We start from the raw sequence: 22058 nt of genomic DNA on the forward strand, positions 1-22058 counted from the left end.
TTTTAGGTCAACATTCAGAGATTTAGGCTGAATCCCAAACCGCCCCCTACACACTCCCCCTACACTACCGAGTGTCACTCCAAAAGAAGTCATACTCGCAGCTGTGGAGCGCACTTTAATTGAAGGGAGAGGGTATAAATACGATTGTCAGGAATGGGACACCCTGTCGCCTCACCGGAAAACGGAAGACGTCATCGCCATGGTAACACAAAGACGGCACCGTTGCTTTAGTTTATTCTTTAAGTGTTGGCTTGCAGCTTCCAGCAGCAAAATCCACTTTAATGTGTTTCTTGGTGAGTTTTAGGGCTTTGTACAGGATAGTTGTCTTGGTAAATGTGGTTCTTTAGCCACAGTTAGCACATGGTGCTAATGTGTGCAAACCCTTAACTCACTGAGCTACAGATCAGTTAAAATAACCTAATTTCGTCGTCCCTTTGTCATTGTAGTTTCCAAGTGACCACATGGGTGGGGCCAAGGCGGAGTCAGGGTGGAGTCAGGGCGGAGAGTAGGAGGGGAGGTGGGTAGCGGCCTCCCCCCTCTACCCCCCCACCTCCCCCAATGCACCCCTCTACTCCCCCACCGCCCACCACACCTTCCCCCGCCCGACGAGTTTTTCTAAAATCCGAGTCTCGACGGGTTTCCCGAGTTTCTGGAGTTTCCACCAGGTCGGAGGCAGAACAAGTTGTCATGAAGAGGTGTTGAAGTCGGCGAGGATGGAGTGACTTTTTACAGCAACTAGAAGGAAAACGACTAGAAGAGCAGATCTTTAACCATCATCCCTCAAATCCATGGAGTCGGCTCCAGAGAAATGAAGGAAGGTCAACTTTTATCAGCCTCCATCCAGATGTTCAACTTGATATCTTTACTTTGAGATTTTTTGATGACGTTTCATGAGTACGTCAGAACCAAGTATGGATAGTTACGGTACTGAGAAACGGCCACAGTCTTCCTACTGCAAAGGTACAAAGCCGCTCATCTTCTCCTCTCGCATCTGGAAACGTCTTCAAAGCTTCTTCAAATCCAAATGCAATCAAAAGATCAAACTAAAGTCATTGGTGCATTCAGTTGCAGTCAGACAACTAAGTTGCGTTCAGGAGCGTCGGAAATCGGAGAATCAGTAATGTAAATTTTCAACAAAATGTTTTTTGGTGTGTGTGCGTTGGGTGGGTCACGGGGTGGCCAATCAGATCACCACCCCCCCCCACCCCGTGCCTACACTGAAGATCTGCCACCTAATGTCAGAAAAGGCCCAGCAGGTGGAAAACTTGAAGAGTCAGCAAACTGTGCTGCGTGGGGAAAGTGCCTCAGTTTAAGACACTGCAGGGTACAATTCAGTCCTTGGATCAGGATAAAGCTAATCTTGCAAATACAACCAAAATGACTTTTTTGTCCATTTTCTGACAAAAAATAACTTTTTTGTCCATTTTCGACGACCTACTAAAGTATGACGTTTTTTGTCCATTTCCGGACGACATACTAAACTATGATGTTTTTGTCCATTTTCGGACAAAAAAATGACTTTTTTACCATTTTCTGACAAAAAATGACTTTTAAGTCCATTTTCGGACGACCTACTAAGCTATGACGTTTTTTGTCCATTTTCAGGTTACATACTAAAACTGACATTTTTGTCCATTCTCGGTCGACATATTAAACTATGACGTTTGTGGTGATATTCTGGACAACATACTAAACTATGACGTTTTTGGTGACATTTCGGGTGACATACTAAACTATGACGTTTTTTGTCCATTTTCAGTCGACATACTAAACTATGACGTTTGTTGTCCTTTTTTGGACAACATTCTACATTTTGAAATTTTTTGTCCAAATTTTTTGTTGAGGAAAACATGGACCGGATCGCTCCAAAAAGTGGACCGGACTGGATGATAGGAAAACGTGGTCCGGATTGCTCCAAAAAGTGGAACGGACTGGAGTTGAGGAAAACGTGGACCGGATCGCTCCAAAGAGTGGACCGGACTGGAGTTGAGGAAAACGTGGACCGGATCGCTCCTAAAAGTGGACCGGACTGGAATTGAGGAAAACGTGGACCGGATCGCTCCTAAAAGTGGACCGGACTGGATTATAGGAAAACGTGGACCGGATCGCTCCAAAAAGTGGACCGGACTGGAGTTGAGGAAAACGTGGACAGGATCACTCCAAAAAGTGGACCGGAGTGGATGATAGGAAAACGTGGTCCGGATCGCTCCAAAAAGTGGAACGGACTGGAGTTGAGGAAAACGTGGACCGGATCGCTCCAAAAAGTGGACCGGACTGGAGTTGAGGAAAACGTGGACCGGATCGCTCCAAAAAGTGGACCGGACTGGAGTTGAGGAAAACGTGGACCGGATCGCTCCTAAAAGTGGACCGGACTGGAATTGAGGAAAACGTGGACCGGATCGCTCCTAAAAGTGGACCAGACTGGATTATAGGAAAACGTGGACCGGATCGCTCCAAAAAGTGGACCGGACTGGCAGTGAGGAAAACGTGGACCGGATCGCTCCAAAAAGTGGACCGGACTGGAGTTGAGGAAAACGTGGACCGGATCACTCCAAAAAGTGGAACGGATTGGATTATAGGAAAACGTGGACCGGATCGCTCCAAAAAGTGGAGCGGACTGGAGTTGAGGAAAACATTTTCGGACGACATACTAAAGTATGACATTTTTGTCCATTTTCGGACAAAAAATGACGTTTTTTGTCCATTTTCGGATGACATACTAAACTATGACGTTTTTTGTCCATTGTCGGACAACCTACTAAACTATGATGTTTTTTGTCCATTTTCTGACGACATACTAAACTGTGACTTTTTTGTCCATTTTCTGACAAAAAATAACTTTTTTGTCCATTTTCGACGACCTACTAAAGTATGACGTTTTTGTCCATTTTCGACGACCTACTAAAGTATGACGTTTTTGTCCATTTTCGGACGACATACTAAACTATGACGTTTTTGTCCATTTTCGGACAAGAAATGACTTTTTTTCCATTTTCTGACAAAAAATGACTTTTTAGTCCATTTTCGGACGACCTACTAAGCAATGACGTTTTTTGTCCATTTTCAGGTTACATACTAAAACTGACATTTTTGTCCATTCTCGGTCGACATACTAAACTATGACGTTTTTGGTGATATTCTGGACAACATACTAAACTATGACGTTTTTGGTGACATTTCGGGTGACATACTAAACTATGACGTTTTTGGTGACATTTCGGGTGACATACTAAACTATGACGTTTTTTGTCCATTTTCAGTCGACATACTAAACTATGACGTTTGTTGTCCCTTTTTGGACAACATTCTACATTTTGAAATTTTTTGTCCAAATTTTTTGTTGAGGAAAACATGGACCGGATCGCTCCTAAAAGTGGACCGGAGTGGATGATAGGAAAACGTGGTCCGGATCGCTCCAAAAAGTGGACCGGACTAGAGTTGAGGAAAACGCGGACCGGATCACTCCAAAAAGTTGACCGGATCGCTCCAAAAAGTGGACCGGAGTGGATGATAGGAAAACGTGGACCGGATCGCTCCAAAAAGTGGACCGGACTGGATTATAGGAAAACGTGGACCGGATCGCTCCAAAAAGTGGACCGGACTGGAGTTGAGGAAAACGTGGACCGGATCACTCCAAAAAGTGGACCGGATCGCTCCAAAAAGTGGACCGGACTGGCGTTGAGGAAAACGTGGACCGGATCGCTCCAAAAAGTGAACCGGACTGGAGTTGAGGAAAACGTGGACCGGATCACTCCAAAAAGTGGAACGGATTGGATTACAGGAAAACGTGGACCGGATCGCTCCAAAAAGTGGAGCGGACTGGAGTTGAGGAAAACATTTTCGGATGACATACTAAAGTATGACGTTTTTTGTCCATTTTCAGGTTACATACTAAAACTGACATTTTTGTCCATTCTCGGTCGACATACTAAACTATGACGTTTTTGGTGACATTCTGGACAACATACTAAACTATGACGTTTTTGGTGAAATTTTGGGTGACATACTAAACTATGACGTTTTTTGTCCATTTTCAGTCGACATACTAAACTATGACGTTTTTTGTCCCTTTTTGGACAACATTCTACATTTTGAAATTTTTTGTTGAGGAAAACATGGACCGGATCGCTCCAAAAAGTGGACCGGAGTGGATGATAGGAAAACGTGGTCCAGATCGCTCCAAAAAGTGGACTGGACTGGAGTTGAGGAAAACGTGGACCGGATCGCTCCAAAAAGTGGACCGGACTGGAATTGAGGAAAACGTGGACCGGATCGCTCCTAAAAGTGGACCGGACTGGATTATAGGAAAACGTGGACCGGATCGCTCCAAAAAGTGGACCGGACTGGAGTTGAGGAAAACGTGGACCGGATCACTCCAAAAAGTGGACCGGATCGCTCCAAAAAGTGGACCGGACTAGAGTTGAGGAAAACGTGGACCGGATCACTCCAAAAAGTGGAACGGATTGGATTATAGGAAAACGTGGACCGGATCACTCCAAAAAGTGGACCGGACTGGAGTTGAGGAAAACGTGGACCGGATCGCTCCAAAAAGTGGACCGGACTGGAATTGAGGAAAACGTGGACCGGATCGCTCCTAAAAGTGGACCGGACTGGATTATAGGAAAACGTGGACCGGATCGCTCCAAAAAGTGGACCGGACTGGAGTTGAGGAAAACGTGGACCGGATCACTCCAAAAAGTGGACCGGATCGCTCCAAAAAGTGGACCGGACTGGCGTTGAGGAAAACGTGGACCGGATCGCTCCAAAAAGTGAACCGGACTGGAGTTGAGGAAAACGTGGACCGGATCACTCCAAAAAGTGGAACGGATTGGATTATAGGAAAACGTGGACTGGATCACTCCAAAAAGTGGAGCGGACTGGAGTTGAGGAAAACATTTTCGGACGACATACTAAAGTATGACGTTTTTGTCCATTTTCGGACAAAAAATGACTTTTTTGTCCATTTTCGGACGACCTACTAAAGTATGACGTTTTTTGTCCATTTTCGGATGACATACTAAACTATGACGTATTTTGTCCATTGTCGGACAACCTACTAAACTATGATGTTTTTTGTCCATTTTCTGACGACATACTAAACTATGACTTTTTTGTCCATTTTCTGACAAAAAATAACTTTTTTGTCCATTTTCGACGACCTACTAAAGTATGACGTTTTTTGTCCATTTTCGGACGACATACTAAACTATGACGTTTTTGGTGACATTCTGGACAACATACTAAACTATGACGTTTTTGGTGACATTTCGGGTGACATACTAAACTATGACGTTTTTTGTCCATTTTCAGTCGACATACTAAACTATGACGTTTTTGTTCATTTTTGGACAACTGATGTTTTTAGTCAATTTTCGGACGACATACTATGACATTTTTTGTCCATTTTTGGGCGACATACTGAACTATGCCTTTTTCCACATCATATCGCTTCAAAAAGTGGACCGGACTGGAGCTGAGGAAAACGTGGACCAGATCGCTCCAAAAAGTGGACTGGACTGGAGTTGATTAAAACGTGGACCGGATCGCTCCAAAAAGTGGACCGGACTGGAGTTGAGGAAAATGTGGACCGGATCGCTCCAAAAAGTGGAACGGACTGAAGTTGAGGAAAACGTGGACCGGATCGCTCCAAAAAGTGGAGCGGACTGGAGTTGAGGAAAACGTGGACCAGATCACTCCAAAAAGTGGACTGGACTGGAGTTGAATAAAACGTGGACCGGATCGCGCCAAAAAGTGGACCGGACTGGATTATATGAAAACGTGGTCCGGATCGCTCCAAAAAGTGGAGTGGACTGGAGTTGAGGAAAACATTTTCGGACGACATACCAAAGTACGACGTTTTTGTCCATTTTCGGACAAAAAATGACTTTTTTGTCCATTTTCTGACACAAAAACCTTTTTTATCCATTTTCAGACGACCTACTAAAGTGTGACATTTTTTGTCCATTTTCGGATGACATACTAAACTATGATGTTTTTGTCCATTTTCGGACAAAAAATGACTTTTTTTTTCATTTTCTGACAAAAAATGACTTTTTAGTCCATTTTCGGACAACCTACTAAACTATGACGTTTTTTGTCCATTTTCGGACGACATACTAAACTATGACGCTTTTGGTGACATTTTGGACAATATACTAAACTATGATGTTTTTGGTGACATTTCGGGTGACATACTAAACTAGGACGTTTTTTTGTCCTTTTTCGGACAACATTCTACATTTTGAAATTTTTTGTCCAAATTTTTTGTTGAGGAAAACATGGACTGGATCGCTCAAAAAAGTGGACTGGACTGGAGTTGAGGAAAACGTGGACCGGATCGCTCCAAAAAGTGGACCGGACTGGAGTTGAGGAAAACGTGGACCGGATCGCTCCAAAAAGTGGACCAGACTGGAGTTGAGGAAAACGTGGACCGGATCGCTCCAAAAAGTGGACTGGACTGGAGTTGAGGAAAATGTGGACCGGATCCCTCCAAAAAGTGGACCGGATCGCTCCAAAAAGTGGAATGGACTGGAGTTGAGGAAAACATGAACCGGATCGCTCCAAAAAGTGGACCGGACTGGAGTTGAGGAAAACATTTTCGGACGACATACTAAAGTATGACGTTTTTGTCCATTTTCGGACAAAAAATGACTTATTTGTCCATTTTCTGACAAAAACTTTTTTGTCCATTTTCGGACGACCTACTAAGTATGACGTTTTTTGTCCATTTTCGGACGACATACTAAACTATGACGTTTGTTGTCCATTGTCGGACAACCTACTAAACTATGATGTTTTTGTCCATTTTCGGACAACATATTAAACTATGACGTTTTTGTCCATTTTCGGACAAAAAATGACTTTTTAGTCCATTTTCTGACAAAAAATGACTTTTTAGTCCATTTTCGGACGACCTACTAAACTATGATGTTTTTTGTCCATTTTCAGGTTACATACTGAAACTGACATTTTTGTCCATTTTTGGACTACATACTAAACTATGACGTTTTTGGTGACATTTTGGACAACATACTAAACTATGACGTTTTTGGTGATATTTCGGGTGACATACTAAACTATGACGTTTTTTGTCAATTTTCAGTCGACATACTAAACTATGACGTTTTTTTGTCCCTTTTCGGACAGCATTCTACATTTTGAAATTTTTTGTTCAAATTTTTTGTTGAGGAAAACATGGACCGGATCGCTCCAAAAAGTGGACTGGACTGGAGTTGAGGAAAACGTGGACCGGATCGCTCCAAAAAGTGGACCGGATTGGAGTTGAGGAAAACGCGGACCGGATCGCTCCAAAAAGTGGACCGGACTGGAGTTGAGGAAAACGTGGACCGGATCGCTCCAAAAAGTGGACCGGACTGGAGTTGAGGAAAACGTGGACAGGATCGCTTCAAAAAGTGGACCGGACTGGATTATAGGAAAACGTGGACTGGATCGCTCCAAAAAGTGGACTGGACTGGAGTTGAGGAAAATGTGGACCGGAACACTTTCACATTTTTCCCCATCTTATATCTCTCCCTGCTGCTCAATGGGAGAACTGCGCTGCAAGTTGTCCTGTCAGTATTTTGAGTCGTGGTCTGAATGGTGTCAGGGTCGTTCTCAAGCACATTTGGAGCTCATTGGTCAGTCTGGTACGATATTTAGTTTGTATTATATTAATTGTTGAGAAAACTGCCTCGTAACTGTATGTTCAGCCAAACATAATCAGCATGTGCAGGGCTACTTTCTTCTCAGTGTCACGTTCTTTGTCTTTCCATCTACTCTGTCCTCTTGTCTGTCCTTTGCCTCTAAACTGTTTTCTGAATGCTGAGGTTGCTTAGCTGCTACAATACAGAGATTTCATTGGGTGAGTAGCGTCACATGGGATGCCTGACTTCGTGTGTAATTGGTCTGTGTGTTTCCTGAGCTGATAACCAACAACGTAAACACAGGAAAAGCTGCGCTGGGATGATAGAAGCGACCCGTGAAATTTAAAATGCCATTACAATTTACTGATTACAGGTCCGGGGGAACCTGTTGACCAGCCCCACTGGGATGCCCGTTATGCCAGATGGCCAGTCCACCCCTGGCTTGGTGACTTAGTTCCAGTGACTTAGTTCCAGAGAAAGGAACTCTGAATGCTTCAGCATACCAAGATATTTTGGACAATTCCATGCTCCCAACTTTGTGGGAACAGGTTGGAGCTGGTCCCTTCCTCTTCCAACATGACTGTGCACCAGTGCACAAAGCAAGGTCCATAAAGACATGGATGACAGAGTCTGTTGTGGATGTCTTGACCTACAACCCGATAGAACACCTTTGGGATGATTTAGAGCGGACACTGAGAGCCAGGCTTTCTGGTCCAACATCGGTGTGTGGCCTCACAAGTGCGCTTCTGGAAGAATGGTCAAAAATTCCCATAAACACACTCCTAAACCTTGTGGACAGCCTTCCCAGAACAGTTGAAGCTGTTATAGCTGCAAAGGGTGGACCGATGTCAAATTGAACCCTATGGATGTCACTTATGTTCATATGTGAGTCAAGGCAGGTGACTGAATACTTTTGGCAATATAGTGTATCTGATGAATCGCAGTCTATATATGTTATTATCAACTTTTTTTAAAACAGCAGAAAGAATTTTTAATGCCACTGAGAATCAAATTTAATGATTTTTAATGCCATTTAAGGTCTTAATTTTTGCAAAATTGAATTAATGACTATGAATGCTTTTTAATGCCCTGTAGAAACCCTGAGAAGAAAAAAACACAGCCATAGTTTGCTTTAGACAACTTTTTTATTATTGTTGCTGAGATGGAGTTCTCTAAAGTTTTATAAATCAGTGTCTGTGTTTCCAATGTTTTCTTTCTGCAGTCATTGTTTTAAATGCAGAGATGTTACTCAAATTACTCCCGAAGCTAAAAGCAACCGCTAACATCACAAAGACGCTCCTTGAGTTCTTCACACTGTCAAAATACATTTAGAGTGTTGCAAGTTTTCTGTGTAAGACGATCAACAACTGCAGAGCCCCGTCTCCTGTCGGCATCTATGAAGAGAATTATGAACAATCTGACATAAAGCGCTAAGACAAACTCATGTTAGAACTGACTGATAATACTTGCTGGCATTCATGTAGTGTTAGTATGTCTGAGAAAAAGGCTAAACAGTTGCTGTGACCTAAGAGCTTCTGTAATCTTCACAAAAGAATGGTTTCTGTACACGAGCTTTGATGCCTTAGTTTTTTTTTTTTACTTACAGTTATCTACAGTGTCTCTTGGCAAATAGTGCTTAGTACCTACATGCTGGGTGAACTGGTTGTGTGAACTCTGAACGGGCTTCTTAGATGAAACTATTTAACAGATAACATGCTTCACATACAGATCTTGGCTGACAGCACAGAGTGACATCTATATGTCTATGGTCTCTATAAAAAACTGAGAGCAGAAAGACAAGCATGCCCTGCCGCTAGCTCAGCATCACACAGCACCTCAGAGAAACACAGACACATGCAGCCCAAGAGCCACTGTAAACAAATCCATCACAACCCGCAAGGTCACACAGTAGGACATTAAAAAAAATATTCACGTGGCTCTTTGTGGCATTTAAGATGCAGTTTTTCAACCCACAGACAAGATGCAATAAAAATGAATAGTGAAATAAATCTGCTTGATAAAGGCTTTTATCTAAACCTTACAGACGGATCATGTCAGCTGAGAGGAACATTTGAATTCACTTTTACAGGGAAAAACAACATTTAATTGTAGGAGAAATTAACAGCTAGTGCAACAAATACTCAACCTCTGCCATGAATACTGTATCACAAATGTGGTTGTTAGCAGTATGGTTAAAGACTGAAAGCTTTTTTGTGATCATGATATCATAAAAGATACCTACGTACTGGTATGAGTGATGAACAACAAAAAAGGCTGAACTCTTTGTAATGTGCCTTTAATTTCCCCTACAGGGTCACTGGCACTGCAACAACAATCAGTGCATGTGTAGTGACTGAAAGGAGAATCCAATTATTAATATCTGAGAGTCAGTTTCCTTCAAACACTTAATGTTCGGACTGACAAATGTTAATTGTCCAGTTAGAAATAATAAGTAAAGCATGGGTTAATTCTTTACTAATACTTGAGGAAGAGCAGGAATTTCAGTTACCACAAATAAAATGAAGTTGTAAGTGTGCTAACACTACTGCTGGGATATCAATGAACAGATTTTACACATCAAAGGCTGTTTACAATTCTATGTGAACAGATTTTTACAGCCTTTAATGGAGGAAGCTGTGTGAAATCTGGGAAATTGCCTCAACTGATGCCACTGGAGTCAGAGTTGGTTCGGTCCAAAGACTATGAGTGTGGACCTAAACAGAAGCCAGATCTCTGTAGCCCCTTCCCCATCTCATCTGAGGCTGCATTCACTGCTACACACCAAACTCTCAGTCAAGTTGCATTGTGGGTAATTGTGGGCGTCAGATTTTGAGGCGGAAGAATGCTTGGAATAAAGAAACATTCTCTGGCTCTCCAGCATCAGTTTTGATCATTTTTAAAAACTGTCCATCTTGAGTCCAACAACGTTAGAGAAGTGTGACAGAGTGCTCTTTAAAATTTATTTGGAAAACGCTTGTTCAACCTTCACCATGGAAACACTTCATCATAAAACCTGACTTCCACAAGACCCCAGCAGGACTCAACTCAAAGAAGAATCTGACTGACTTTAAAGTGACATTCTTCTGTCTTCCATTGTTCGTGTTTGCACTGTTACAACAGGGTTAATAATAAGTCCATCAATATGCCTGTACAAATGAATTTCTACTTTCAGTGCTTAAAAATTGTGCATGCTGGGATAGACGCCAGCCCTCTGTAACCCTAAACGGCATAAGTGGTTTATAAAGATGTTTGGAGGGTGCTCCAGAATACTGAGCTCTAAAACCCATTTCATTTTTAGGATGAACCTAATGTGTGGTACAGCAGACCTCACCCAAACTGAACTTATTGGGCTCATTAGTCATGTAAAGTGAGCTAGCCTTGCATGACTTGGTAAGTAGCGGGTGATCAGAGGAGATTTCGAGGAAAATGTGTCAGTGCTTCTTCTTCTTCTGTTCCTGTAGAGTGAGTTGAAGCTCTCTTAGGTTCTCTGAAAGCAGTTCCACCTCGTCCAGACGGCCACTGAGCTTTGCATCAAAAATGTAGGCCCTGATGTTGTCGATCTGCTGCAGCAGCAGTTCCTCCTCTATCATGTCCACATCAGGCAAAACCTCAACGTCGTCGTCCCCGTCAAAAGGGTTGGTCGAGACTTCAGGAGAGTTCCCAGAGGCCTCCAGGAAAGGGTTACCGGTGTCAGTGTCGTCTTCCTCAAAGGGGTTGCCAGGTACCGTCTCGGCCTGTCTGTCCTCCTCTGCATCGTCATCTTCCTCAAAGGGGTTGTATTCTTTCTTCCCATTAGTCTCCTCTTTGTGCTCCCTCTTGATGTCCTCAAAGAAGGGATTGGATGGATCCTCCTCGATGGGCGTTGAGTCCTCCTCTTCAAATGGATTAAGGGAGGCACTGTTTTGGCCCTCACCACTAGGGGGAGTTACATGCCCTCCTAAGCTCCTTAGTCTTGGAGGAGACTCCTCCTGGCTTGTGAGAGCAGGAAACGCCCTCACAGATGATGGACTCCTCTCAGCTTTAGGAGTCAGGCTCTCTTCTGCTGTGTCTTCTTCTCCCTGGTAGCCTCTTGCCGGGCTGATATCCAGAGTAGGTTCCCACGTGAAGGAAGAAGGCTGGTTGGGGCCCACAGTGGAGCCCCACTGTTCTCTTCCCTCCCTTTCCCGAGCCTCGAGGCGATGGAGCTCCCCCTGCTGCAGGTCTTCCTCCTCAGCCAACTTCTGGGAGAGCGCGATAGCGAGGCTGGTCTGCTGCTGGTCGTATTCATCCTGCAGCTGACGCAAGTTCTCCTCTAACATTGCCACCTCATCTGTTCTCTTGGCCTCCCGTGCCTGACGAAGGAATGACTGAATGTTCTCAATCTGCTGCAGGAGAGGGTCTTCTAGCTCGTTGCGTGCATGGACAGAGTCTGCAGACGGCAGCCATCCACCAGCTTTGGTCATGCGTGGAGCTCTCGGGGCCTGGGGCAGCTCTCCGTTGGCAGGTGGACGGTTTCTCTCAGACTCCTGCCTCCTCTTCAGAGTCTCCTGGACTGCCTGTTGAGTAGAAAATACACAAACAATACACATTTAGAAACTTGTTCGCCAACTAAAAATCTACACAAGTACACGCACAAAGCCTCACCAGTCTCTCTTGCTGGAGTCTCTTCTCTTGCTCCTGTTTCCTCTTTTCTTTCAGCTCTTCATATTTCTCCTTAGTGGGTAAAGACATCAGACCTAACAGTTTCTCCTGAAACACAGAGGACACACAGAATAGGTGAATTTAGACAAGAGGATAAAGACATATGTGACAGAAACTCTGAGTAAATGAAAAAAAAGTGGTGATTGGAAAGACTGTATTTGTATGTTATTTAGTTCTCTAAGGAAGGGGGGTTGATTTCAGCATTACTTGAGCTGATCAGTAATTTTTAGCATGTCTTGAACGCACACGATTGTAAAAAAAAAAAAAAAAACTACAACAGCACTCCAGACTCTCACCCTGTAATAATTACAGCCCTCATTACTTAGTGTTTTTCAGTCAACCCATAATTTAAAGTCCAACTGAAATCCCATTTAGTCACCTTTTTTGTAGCAAAAAAAATGCAAACATGTTTTTTTATGTTAATATATTGTTGTTGGTGTGTTATTTTCTACTAAGGAAGAGAAAAAATATTTGGGGAACTATCAGATATGCTACTTTTCATCTGTGTCAATGTTGTGGTTATTTGTTTAAGAGCATGTTGAGTACTTATATATTCATGTTTGCAGGTTAGATTAGAAAGACTCATGTGGCAGTTGTTCAACGTATAGGATCTTTGTGGAGCAGACTGCTCTCTTTTGATCGGCTGTATTGAAATGAAGCCACTGTCTATATAAATGGACACCAAAATTCAATTCTGCCAAATTAATACAAAACTAGAGGGTGCCACCATCAAATAAAAAAAACAGAAAAAGAAGAACCGATCAATTCAGTTTTCGCTTTTTACTCAAAGGAAATGAAAGCGGAGTTACAATGGTAAACTCTACACAGAGTTTCATCAGCTCAGTGCACAGTGAACTGAAGACATAGAAAAGGATTTTACAGAGCTAGCAAATCATTAATATCAGTCAGCTGGTACAGTAAAAAGTGAGAAAAAATATTTTACGAGACCAACAATAAAATCACAGTACTGCACTGTAAGACGGAACATTTTGTGTGTTCTGAGTTGCAATGCAGAAGCACTGTTGCAGATGTAAGTACATTTTTTATTCACAAAGAAACCTTAGTGTAGTTTGCAAGTGGCTCTGGCAATTCAAATACAATTGAATAATTATTGCTAAATAGGTTTTCTGTTGCAGTACTGGCTATTATAATGTGCCAGTGGCTAAAATGCCCTTCAGAATGATGACTTCTATGAGGGAGGAGGGGAAATACTTCCATTCCCATCTACCCATGTAATGTGCATTCTGTATGAAACTGATTTGTTATTTTCATGCTAAGTGCTGTCTGAACTTCCTCTCACCTGGACAAATAGTGTGGCTGTATAGCGGATCATCCTTTGTAGCTGGAGCGCCTTTGGATGTGGTTGTGGTTCATCTTTAACTCCCAGGGTTAAAATCCTCTTACTGAGAAGAAAAGAGCTTAGTTTATTCTTTAAATACTTCATATTTAACAAACATGAAAAACACGACTTATGTTTAACTTTAAAACTATCAGTTGTGGCCAACGTGTACCTTAGAGCATCGATTAGTTCGTAGTATTTCTGGACTTCTAGTCTCAGTCCACCAGCAGTGTCCAGATTGTATGTAGTTTCTCCGGCACTGTGAAATGACACACCCAAAGTAAACAATTAAACTGTCTTTAAAATAGAAAAAAAAACATCTGTCACATCAGATACTATCAGCGATGTAATTCTTAATACAGCATACTTGAGAGACTCGGCCATTCGGATGTACTCTGGAGCCTTTTCATCCACCTTCTCCATGCACATCCTCAGCCTCTGTCAGGAAGACAAATTTTTGGCAAGCGAATAACAGGAAACCCCAAAAGACAAACAATGAATGACAGGAAGGATGCAATAGAGTAAACTCAAGAGCTTGAAAAGAAAGTACAGAATCGACTGCACTGCTGGCTCTTCATTTTAAACACTGATAAACCAACCTCATAAAGTTTCACTATATCTGGCACATGGTCCTTCTCTTCTAACTTCTGTTGTCTCTTCAGCAGCGTGTCCATGCAGTGGTGACAACAGCGGATCTTCTCGTCATCCTTTTCCTCCAGCATGGAGGTTACACTGCTCAAGCTGCTGATACTGCCTCTCCTAGAGCCCATCCCACTGCTGCCACCTCCTGCTGGGGGAGACTGGGACTGACCAGGACTTCCAGGAACACACAAGGCCTCTCGAGTCCCACTAATAAGCTTCTCTGTTAATGAATAAAAGGTAAAAAAAAACACCTCACAGCACTGAGGCGCATGGCAAAAGGTGACTTCTGATTTCGGAGGCTTTGGTATATCTGTGCATACTTACGGGCCAAAGGTAAGGGAACAAATTCCATGCACTTCCTACACATGATGGACCCACAGAGGCGACAGTGGTGCCGTCTGTTACGGATGTTGAACTTGTTTCCGCAGTCGGGGCAGAACGGGACATCCGAGTCATTCACCCACGACACCACAGACTTCTCAATGGCTACAAGGAAGGATGAACACTCATTTTTAGAAAAGTAAATAAATCATATTTGGATACGCCAAAACTAGTCAGAATTATAAAACACAAACCTCTGATTTTAGCAGCATCCGAGCTGGTTCTGTCAAACGATGTCAACTGAAACATAAGTTTTCATTGTAAAGAGTGTTAAGCTCATTTAAAACTGTAATTTGAGCAAAAGCGGGAGACAAAATAAAATGATTTTTTTATTGTATGCACACCTTTTCCAGTCTGATGATGAGCTTGTTGACCTCTATGACGTAGTGATCAATCCGGGCTGCTCTGTGTTTTTTAAAGAAGTCCTGGTGACTTCTAGTTGCTCCTTCAAAAGAAACAAGAAAGATTTCTGTTAGGGTGTCGTATATAAAAACTTGTTGCATATTCTTTCCGTATTTTTTAGCAGTGATTTAAAGGTAAGGCAAATAACAGTTTTACTCCAGTTTTCCAGTCTCACCCAGTTCCTGAGGCTCCCACATGTATGGGTCCACTCCACCATAGTAGAAGGACTCATAACTGCCCGTATCTGGTCTGTCATCTCCATCTCTCTTCAGCAGTTTATCTTTGGCTTTCTTTGCCTTCTGAACCAAGCCTGAACACAAACAATATTATTAAAATACGAACGTGTGGTAAATACCAAAAAGAGTCGGCAAGAGTAGGAGTTGGTGAATCCAATCCTGTTTGTGTGTAGTCTGCAGGAAAATTCCCTCATTTTAAAATTCATCACCGATCTGACTAACATTGCACGCCTCCATTTCCAGCCAAGAGCGTTTCACTTCACATTTAATCATTTTCCTATCAGATAAAAACCTGCAGCATATGTTGCCAATTCATCCTGCCAAGAATTTCCTCTGGTCTAACACTGCAGTATCTTTAATCTATGCTCAAATACCGAATCAATTAAACTCCCTTTTGTCAAACTAGACAGTGCAAAGTAACTTTTGTGTTTGTAGACTGTAACAGAACATGTTAAGAAATGAATGACTTACTTTTTAGTTGCCCCCTAACATGGCGGTCCTCTCCAGAGTGCTCCTCTTCATAGTGGTCTTGGAGCTGGTAGAATGACTGGAGGTCCTTCAGGCACAGCGGGCAAAGAAAGCCCTCCTTCACTTCACCTGTGCCCTCAAAGGGAGGCGGGTAGCTGGAGGCCATGACAGCAGACGGCTGTGTTGTTGCAGAAGAGGTGCAAGGCGGCACGATCCTGCTTTGGTCCACATGTCACGGGGTGTGCAGCCAACCCCATAGTAGGTCCATGACGCTTGAGGAAAAACCCAGGACACTGAAAAGCAGGACAGGGCAGATTGAGGCTACACACAAGAATACAAAATCCACACATGAATTCTCAGATAATTGAACTGAAGATAAAAGATTTGTGACTAAAATGTATTCTGGTTTATATGTGTGGGTCACTTACCTGCAAAATAATTCACTGCAACGACAGTGTGACTTTTATGTGACTGAAATATGAGCTGCAGGAGTGTGACTGCAATAAAGAGCTTTAAAGTGCCGAACACAATGAGCTGAAGAAGAATGTGAAGCTGAACCAAATTACATTAATTCCTACTTTCGCAGCTTTAGCTATTTATAGTGAAACGATTACTCTCATTGACCAAGTAAAATGGTTACAATTAAGTAGACTTTAAAATTCTAACTAAGGCTAAAGTTATAGTAAATGAGGTACACACATCTGACATTTGACAGTAATTACAGTGCTTTAAGATCGCATGTGTTTTCCGCCCTCATGCATAGTAAAGCTAACTTAATTTGCATTTCATCGCTGTATTTTTAACAGTTAAAGTTAACGTGAGCTAACACTTTTTACACCCATGTCTCACAGTTTGTATTTCTAGCCCACACAGCTAGCGTTAGACACACCTATCGAGGTTACAAATCTTTATTTACTGCCTGCCACACCTTATTATAAGAGTGTTATCTGGATACTAGCAGAGTTAAATAAGGGCTCAACGTTGCTGTTTCATATTTTTGCCAACTCTGTCCGCCGTTATATTTAACGGAGAAGGAAACGTTAGCAAGACAATGCTAATAGTAGGTCTAGCTTACTTTAGCCATATTTTCTCCAATCTCGTTGCTCAAAACACGACATTAAATAGCTTCCAACTGCACGACAGCAATAGATCGTGGACTAATTAACACTATAGATTATTTATACTTACATATGTATCCGATAAAAAAGGTGTTGTTGACAGTTTGGGTTTTCTTTGACAGCCCGACAGCAGCAGCAGCAGCAGCAGCCCTGCCCGGTCATGTGATTAGCATTCCGTCTGTACGGGAAGAGAAGAGGGACAAACGGCAGGAAACTCACATACGCTGGACTTCACTGTGGCAGCTCCATCACACACCTGAATCACAATGTGAGTACACATATTGGTACCGTGTTTTTCGTATTCTGCTAGTTTGTTTGAGTCTGCTCTTGCGTTCTGTGTCCGTCTTACCCTGCTGGTGTAAATAACACAGGCTTTTAGACTCGTTGAAACTTAAAATTGAGCCTGAAATGTTGCACAAAAGTTTGGCATGGCTAGCAGAGTGGACTTGCTATTTGCTGTAGGTTGGGTAACAAGGTGTGTGACTTCACTGTGTCAGCTAGTTTTGGGAGAATTTAATTAACTGAAGATAACAGCCTTAAGGTGGATCCTGTGTTATTTTTATTCTAACTCTGTGACTCAGTGTTCCTGTGTCAAATTCTACTTTTAAGACTTCCAATTTTGTCAGTTTAACTTTTTAGAAACTGTGTGCAGTTTTGGCCTACAGCATGCTTGAGGAAAAAGCTGAATTTAGATGCCATGTGTAGTGTGCACCCAGCTTAACTGGCATTACAGGGTGTACCTGTAATGCCAGTAGTGTATGCACTGTAGTGCATACACAGTTCATAGAGAGTCAGTGGAATAATAGGAGACCAAAGCTTATTTGAGCCAGAGGGCTCCTTATGGTTATTCCAGTTATGAGCATAATTGCTATATCATCTGTCCTCGGTCTGAAGATGGATTTCATCTCAACTGTGAGACTCCAGAAGCTAATAAGAAAGGGTAGAAATATATGCATAGTATGTTTTTTGTAAAAACAAATATTCTGTCAGATTTTTTTTCTGGAAATTTGATACTTTAATTTTCCAGGCCTCTGAAGTTTAAAGTGAAATAGCCTAAAGAGGAAAAATTAGTTGTTTGTTCAACTGCTCATAATTATTGTCTACGTTTGACCACAGTCTGTGATTAGGGTGACTTTGTGAGTAGAAAAATGTTTGAAAACAACACTAACAGTGTCACCAAAGTGTTTGTGTGCAGTTCACTCTCATACATTTACAGATCAAACGAAAACAAGTAAAACTCTGAAGCCACATTAGATTTATCCAAATTATGCTAATTGCTTTCTTTCCTTCATGCATTTCCATATAGTCTAAAAGAGTTTGTGTGTCAGACATCCCTGCTTCTCTTGACCGTCAGAAAATGTCAATTTTCTTGGCTAAACAGCCTCACGATCGACTGAAGTCTGGATTTTTCTGCTGGAGTTGAAAGTTATTTGAGAGTGTGCCTGTGCTTGATGAATAATCTGCATCTTGATCAGGTCTATGGACAGCTGCTCCCGAGGCTCTGATGGAATGACTCCAATTAAGCAATGAAGTGGATACCTGACTCTGTCTGTCTGCTATTGAACTACATTAATCAAGAGGCTCAGGGCTGGTGAATACTTTGTTGGACACCAATTAGACCTGGTTGGGTTGAATAAACAGTTTAATAGTGAGACATACATTTACTGCAACTAAATATGACATTTCTGGTGTTGTCCAACAAAAACATTGGGTGGTTGACTTTAAGGCAAAGCAGCTTTTCATTTTCAACATCATGAACTTATTTCCATGCAGAAATGTAGAAAAATAATCAGTGACACAATTTATATGCTGTGGTATTTGATATATTTTACACTGGTAGAAAATAACGAAACACAATCAATGAAGGGAGATCCTGTTACTGTAAACGTTCATTTTAACTCAAGCATGAACTGCAGGCGACTGACCAGCGTGTGTTTCCTCACAGAGGCAACATCGCTGAAGCCACTTGACTAATGCTTTAATCCTTGGACTCGCAATACGCACAGGTATTTAAACGGAATAATCCCTAATAATTTCATAAATATTAATTAATAGTAGATCAACGCGAGGCAGCAACTCTTCTGAAAACCATATGTACAGAGATATAGTCAGTCCAAAGTTTTTACGCATAGGCTCTCCAACGAAAACGTCATCTGCAGTGAAACAGTGACTGTCTGCCAAAGAAAATACAGTGGCACAAAGGGTTAAATGAAGTAAATTTCTTTTTTCATTTTTCACAATTCATTATGGTCACTTAGTTTATACATTTATTCGCTTACAATACAGCAGTTTACGCACACCAGACTGAACCTACTCTCCTTCCTCTAAATCCTCCTCCGGCGCGAGCCTTTTACCCGGGTGTTGTCTCTTCTCCTCGGAGTGGTTCTTGTTAATGTTGTCTAAAAAGTCGAGCAGCAGACTGGTCTTGCTGCAACTGGCAGCGTCCAAAACGTCACACGGACTGTTTGTGCCTAAATCCGGACTCGAGTTATCCCAAAAGCGTTTTCCGGGATGCTGACGCTTTTCCAACTCGGACAGGTCTTCTTCTCCATCCGCGTCGGCATCCCAGTCCCCGTCGTCGTCCTCGTCCTCGGGATGGCGCTTACCTGGGTGCTGGCGCTTGCTGTGCAATACCAGGTAACGCTTGCCTGGGTGCTGTCGTTTAGAAAGTTCACTGAGCAGCACCAGGGGGTCGTCAGAATTGTGTTCCGCAGCGGAGCGCTTTCCCGGGTGTTGCCTTTTCTGGAGCTCCATGAACGAGTGCATCTCATCTTCGCGTTTGCCCGGGTGCTGTCTCTTTTGCACATCCAAGTACTGCTCGTCCTCGTCCTCTTCTCTCCTCCCTGGATGCTGCCGCTTCTCCAAATCCTCGCCGTACCTCTTACCAGGATGCTGCCTCTTTGTCACCCATTCCGGCAGCGAATAAAACCCCTCTGGAAAATAGGGAAACACTTTTTAGATTACTTCAGAAGTCTTCCTTCCCCCCCCGATTTGTCTGTACCTCATGCGTAAATTACGCGCGATGATGCCCAGCTGATTCTCCACATTCCTTACATTATATTACTGTACAGGGGGGATGTTCCTTTGTAATTTCCACTTCAAAACACATTTTCAAACATTATTTTGAAAAAATTATCTAACTGGAAAACATCCAGAAGCAGGCCTACGCATTAAATCACAGGACTTCTGACAGCATGTTGCCACTTATATACCCCCAAATAAATAGTCTACATATGTTAATATCAGTAGGAAATAATATTTGACAATTTAAAACAAAAGTAACCAGTTGTTTAATGTTTAATGACACTATTTTTGCCTTAAAGTCAAAAATTGGTGCCTGAAAATTGCTCCAAAGCATTGGTTTTACGCACCGTTTCTGCCGTCTTCCTCCTGCAGCTTTTTAAGAATGGACCGTAACAGCAGATTTTCTGCTCTCTGTAGTATCATGTCGTCTATGGTCCTTCGATCCGTCTCATCCTCAGCAGGGATGCCCTGTCCTCCAGACACCGCCAAGTTGCAGACCGTGAGAGAAGCCAGGATGAGCAGACATGTCGACTTCATGGTAATTTAGTTTGTTCGTCTGTTGAAGAGAACAGATTCTGGTAAATGGGAAATATGTTGCAGAAATAAAATGAATGTGGCAGCAGGTGAACTTGTCTGCAGAGCTACACTGCAGTTAGTGTATCTGAGATTTGAAATGTTGAAATAAGTGCAATTTGTTTTAACTTAAGAGCAATTGTAGCACAGCTGGTTGCTCTCCTTTAGATGCTAAAATCCTAAAACAAATCAGTGCCACTAAAATCGCAGCAGCATTTAGAACTGGTTTCAGAGGGAAAAAAAACATGCTGTCTAAGAGCATCTCAAATAAATTAGAATAATGCTTAATGAATTTGACCCTTCCATATCGAATGAAGCAGAATCTGTAAAACATCCAGATTTAAATAAGAGTTCACAGTGAAATGCGCCAACTTCACCTGGGAAGTATCCAAGTTCTCCTAGCTCCCAGCCTCTGGCGCCGCCGACTCTGACTGTAGTTGCTCTCAGTTCTCTCGCAGCGGGTTGGTGACCCTAAAGGCCAAGTCTGGAGGTATGAGCTGATAACTTTTGCGTCTCGGCATTTATACTTTGCGGTTGCTGTCGTCACACCAACGCTGGAGTAATTTTTCAGGATCCCTCGTCCCCATTGATGTCACCGAGTCGTGCGCAACTGGATGTGGTGAATGATCGCCCTATAGGGGCCGCTGCCCAATTCTTCTTTTGGAAAACAAATAAATGATTGAGACTGAGAGAGACGACGAGCTCTACATGAGATGAATGCATTAATAATAAAAAAAAAAATAGTGAAGTCTATACTGCACAAGGCATATATTCTCATTTAGGTTAAACCATATTTAATTTTTACTAGATTGGTTTTGTTTCATGACATTTTTATTGAGTCTGCCTCTTTGGATGCAGCCTTTTTTCTGTATTTATTGCACTCAAATTGACAACATAAACTGTCTAGTATCTTAAAGAATCTGAAGGTCTCCTATGAGGCGCCAGTAAGATGGAGGCTATCCATATTTTTCATAAAGACCCTAAGGTCACAGGACTCAGGAGGCAGAGCTGAACCCATCTGGTTCCTCTGAGCACATGTAATGCAGTTTTTCTAGTCACGAAGCAACGGCGGCTCTAACAAGTTTTACATGGGCGAGTGGGAGCAGGGGACTTGCTAAGCAACCAGAACTGGTTAAATGTGATGCCTCGTGAAGCAGTGTTAATGGTTATTACCGTCTAGGCAAGTTTCACCCTGTTTAGTTCTCCATCAGTAGCTTTAAGGTTGTCAGAATGAGTTTTTTCTACATTCATGAGCTGCATATTGTGTGTCTTATGATGTTTAGAATCAGTGAAAAATTGAAACCCAGATGTTTAATGGCTGAAAAATCCAAAACAAATGAATATATCTCACATATGTTGTGTTTATATGTCATGGGCGTAACGGACGCGGGGTACGCGTGGGACATGTCCCCCGCACTTTCCACATCTGTCCCCTCTGTCCCCCGCACTTTTTTCAGCCGTTGCAACAGCTAAACCCGTTATTAGCATCTAGTACCGTGTTTTCCCGAGCCGTCTTTGAATGCACCATGAGCGCATGCTAACGCAGGTGTTC

General features: G+C 42.5%; 2 protein-coding genes across 2 annotated transcripts; both read right to left on the reverse strand.

The window, feature by feature from the left end:
- Window positions 1-8769: 8769 nt before the first annotated feature.
- On the reverse strand, window positions 8770-17123 carry LOC110947841 (rabenosyn-5). Its single transcript, XM_022189124.2, has 12 exons — window positions 16980-17123; window positions 15795-16084; window positions 15263-15397; window positions 15030-15130; window positions 14880-14925; window positions 14629-14790; window positions 14262-14524; window positions 14030-14100; window positions 13835-13921; window positions 13624-13726; window positions 12267-12371; window positions 8770-12178 (listed from the first exon to the last, which is right to left on the reverse strand). Exons 2-12 carry the CDS (start codon window positions 15955-15957, stop codon window positions 11075-11077), a joined length of 2340 nt encoding a protein of 779 aa, XP_022044816.2. The 5' UTR covers window positions 15958-16084; window positions 16980-17123; the 3' UTR covers window positions 8770-11074.
- Window positions 17124-18533: 1410 nt separating this feature from the next.
- On the reverse strand, window positions 18534-21037 carry trh (thyrotropin-releasing hormone). The gene is made up of 3 exons (XM_022189113.2): window positions 20884-21037; window positions 20281-20489; window positions 18534-19842 (listed from the first exon to the last, which is right to left on the reverse strand). Exons 2-3 carry the CDS (start codon window positions 20468-20470, stop codon window positions 19220-19222), a joined length of 813 nt encoding a protein of 270 aa, XP_022044805.1. The 5' UTR covers window positions 20471-20489; window positions 20884-21037; the 3' UTR covers window positions 18534-19219.
- Between the last annotated feature and the right edge of the window lie 1021 nt (window positions 21038-22058).

Source organism: Acanthochromis polyacanthus, chromosome 6 (assembly GCF_021347895.1).
Source record: "Acanthochromis polyacanthus isolate Apoly-LR-REF ecotype Palm Island chromosome 6, KAUST_Apoly_ChrSc, whole genome shotgun sequence".
Classification (NCBI taxonomy): Eukaryota; Metazoa; Chordata; class Actinopteri; family Pomacentridae; genus Acanthochromis; species Acanthochromis polyacanthus.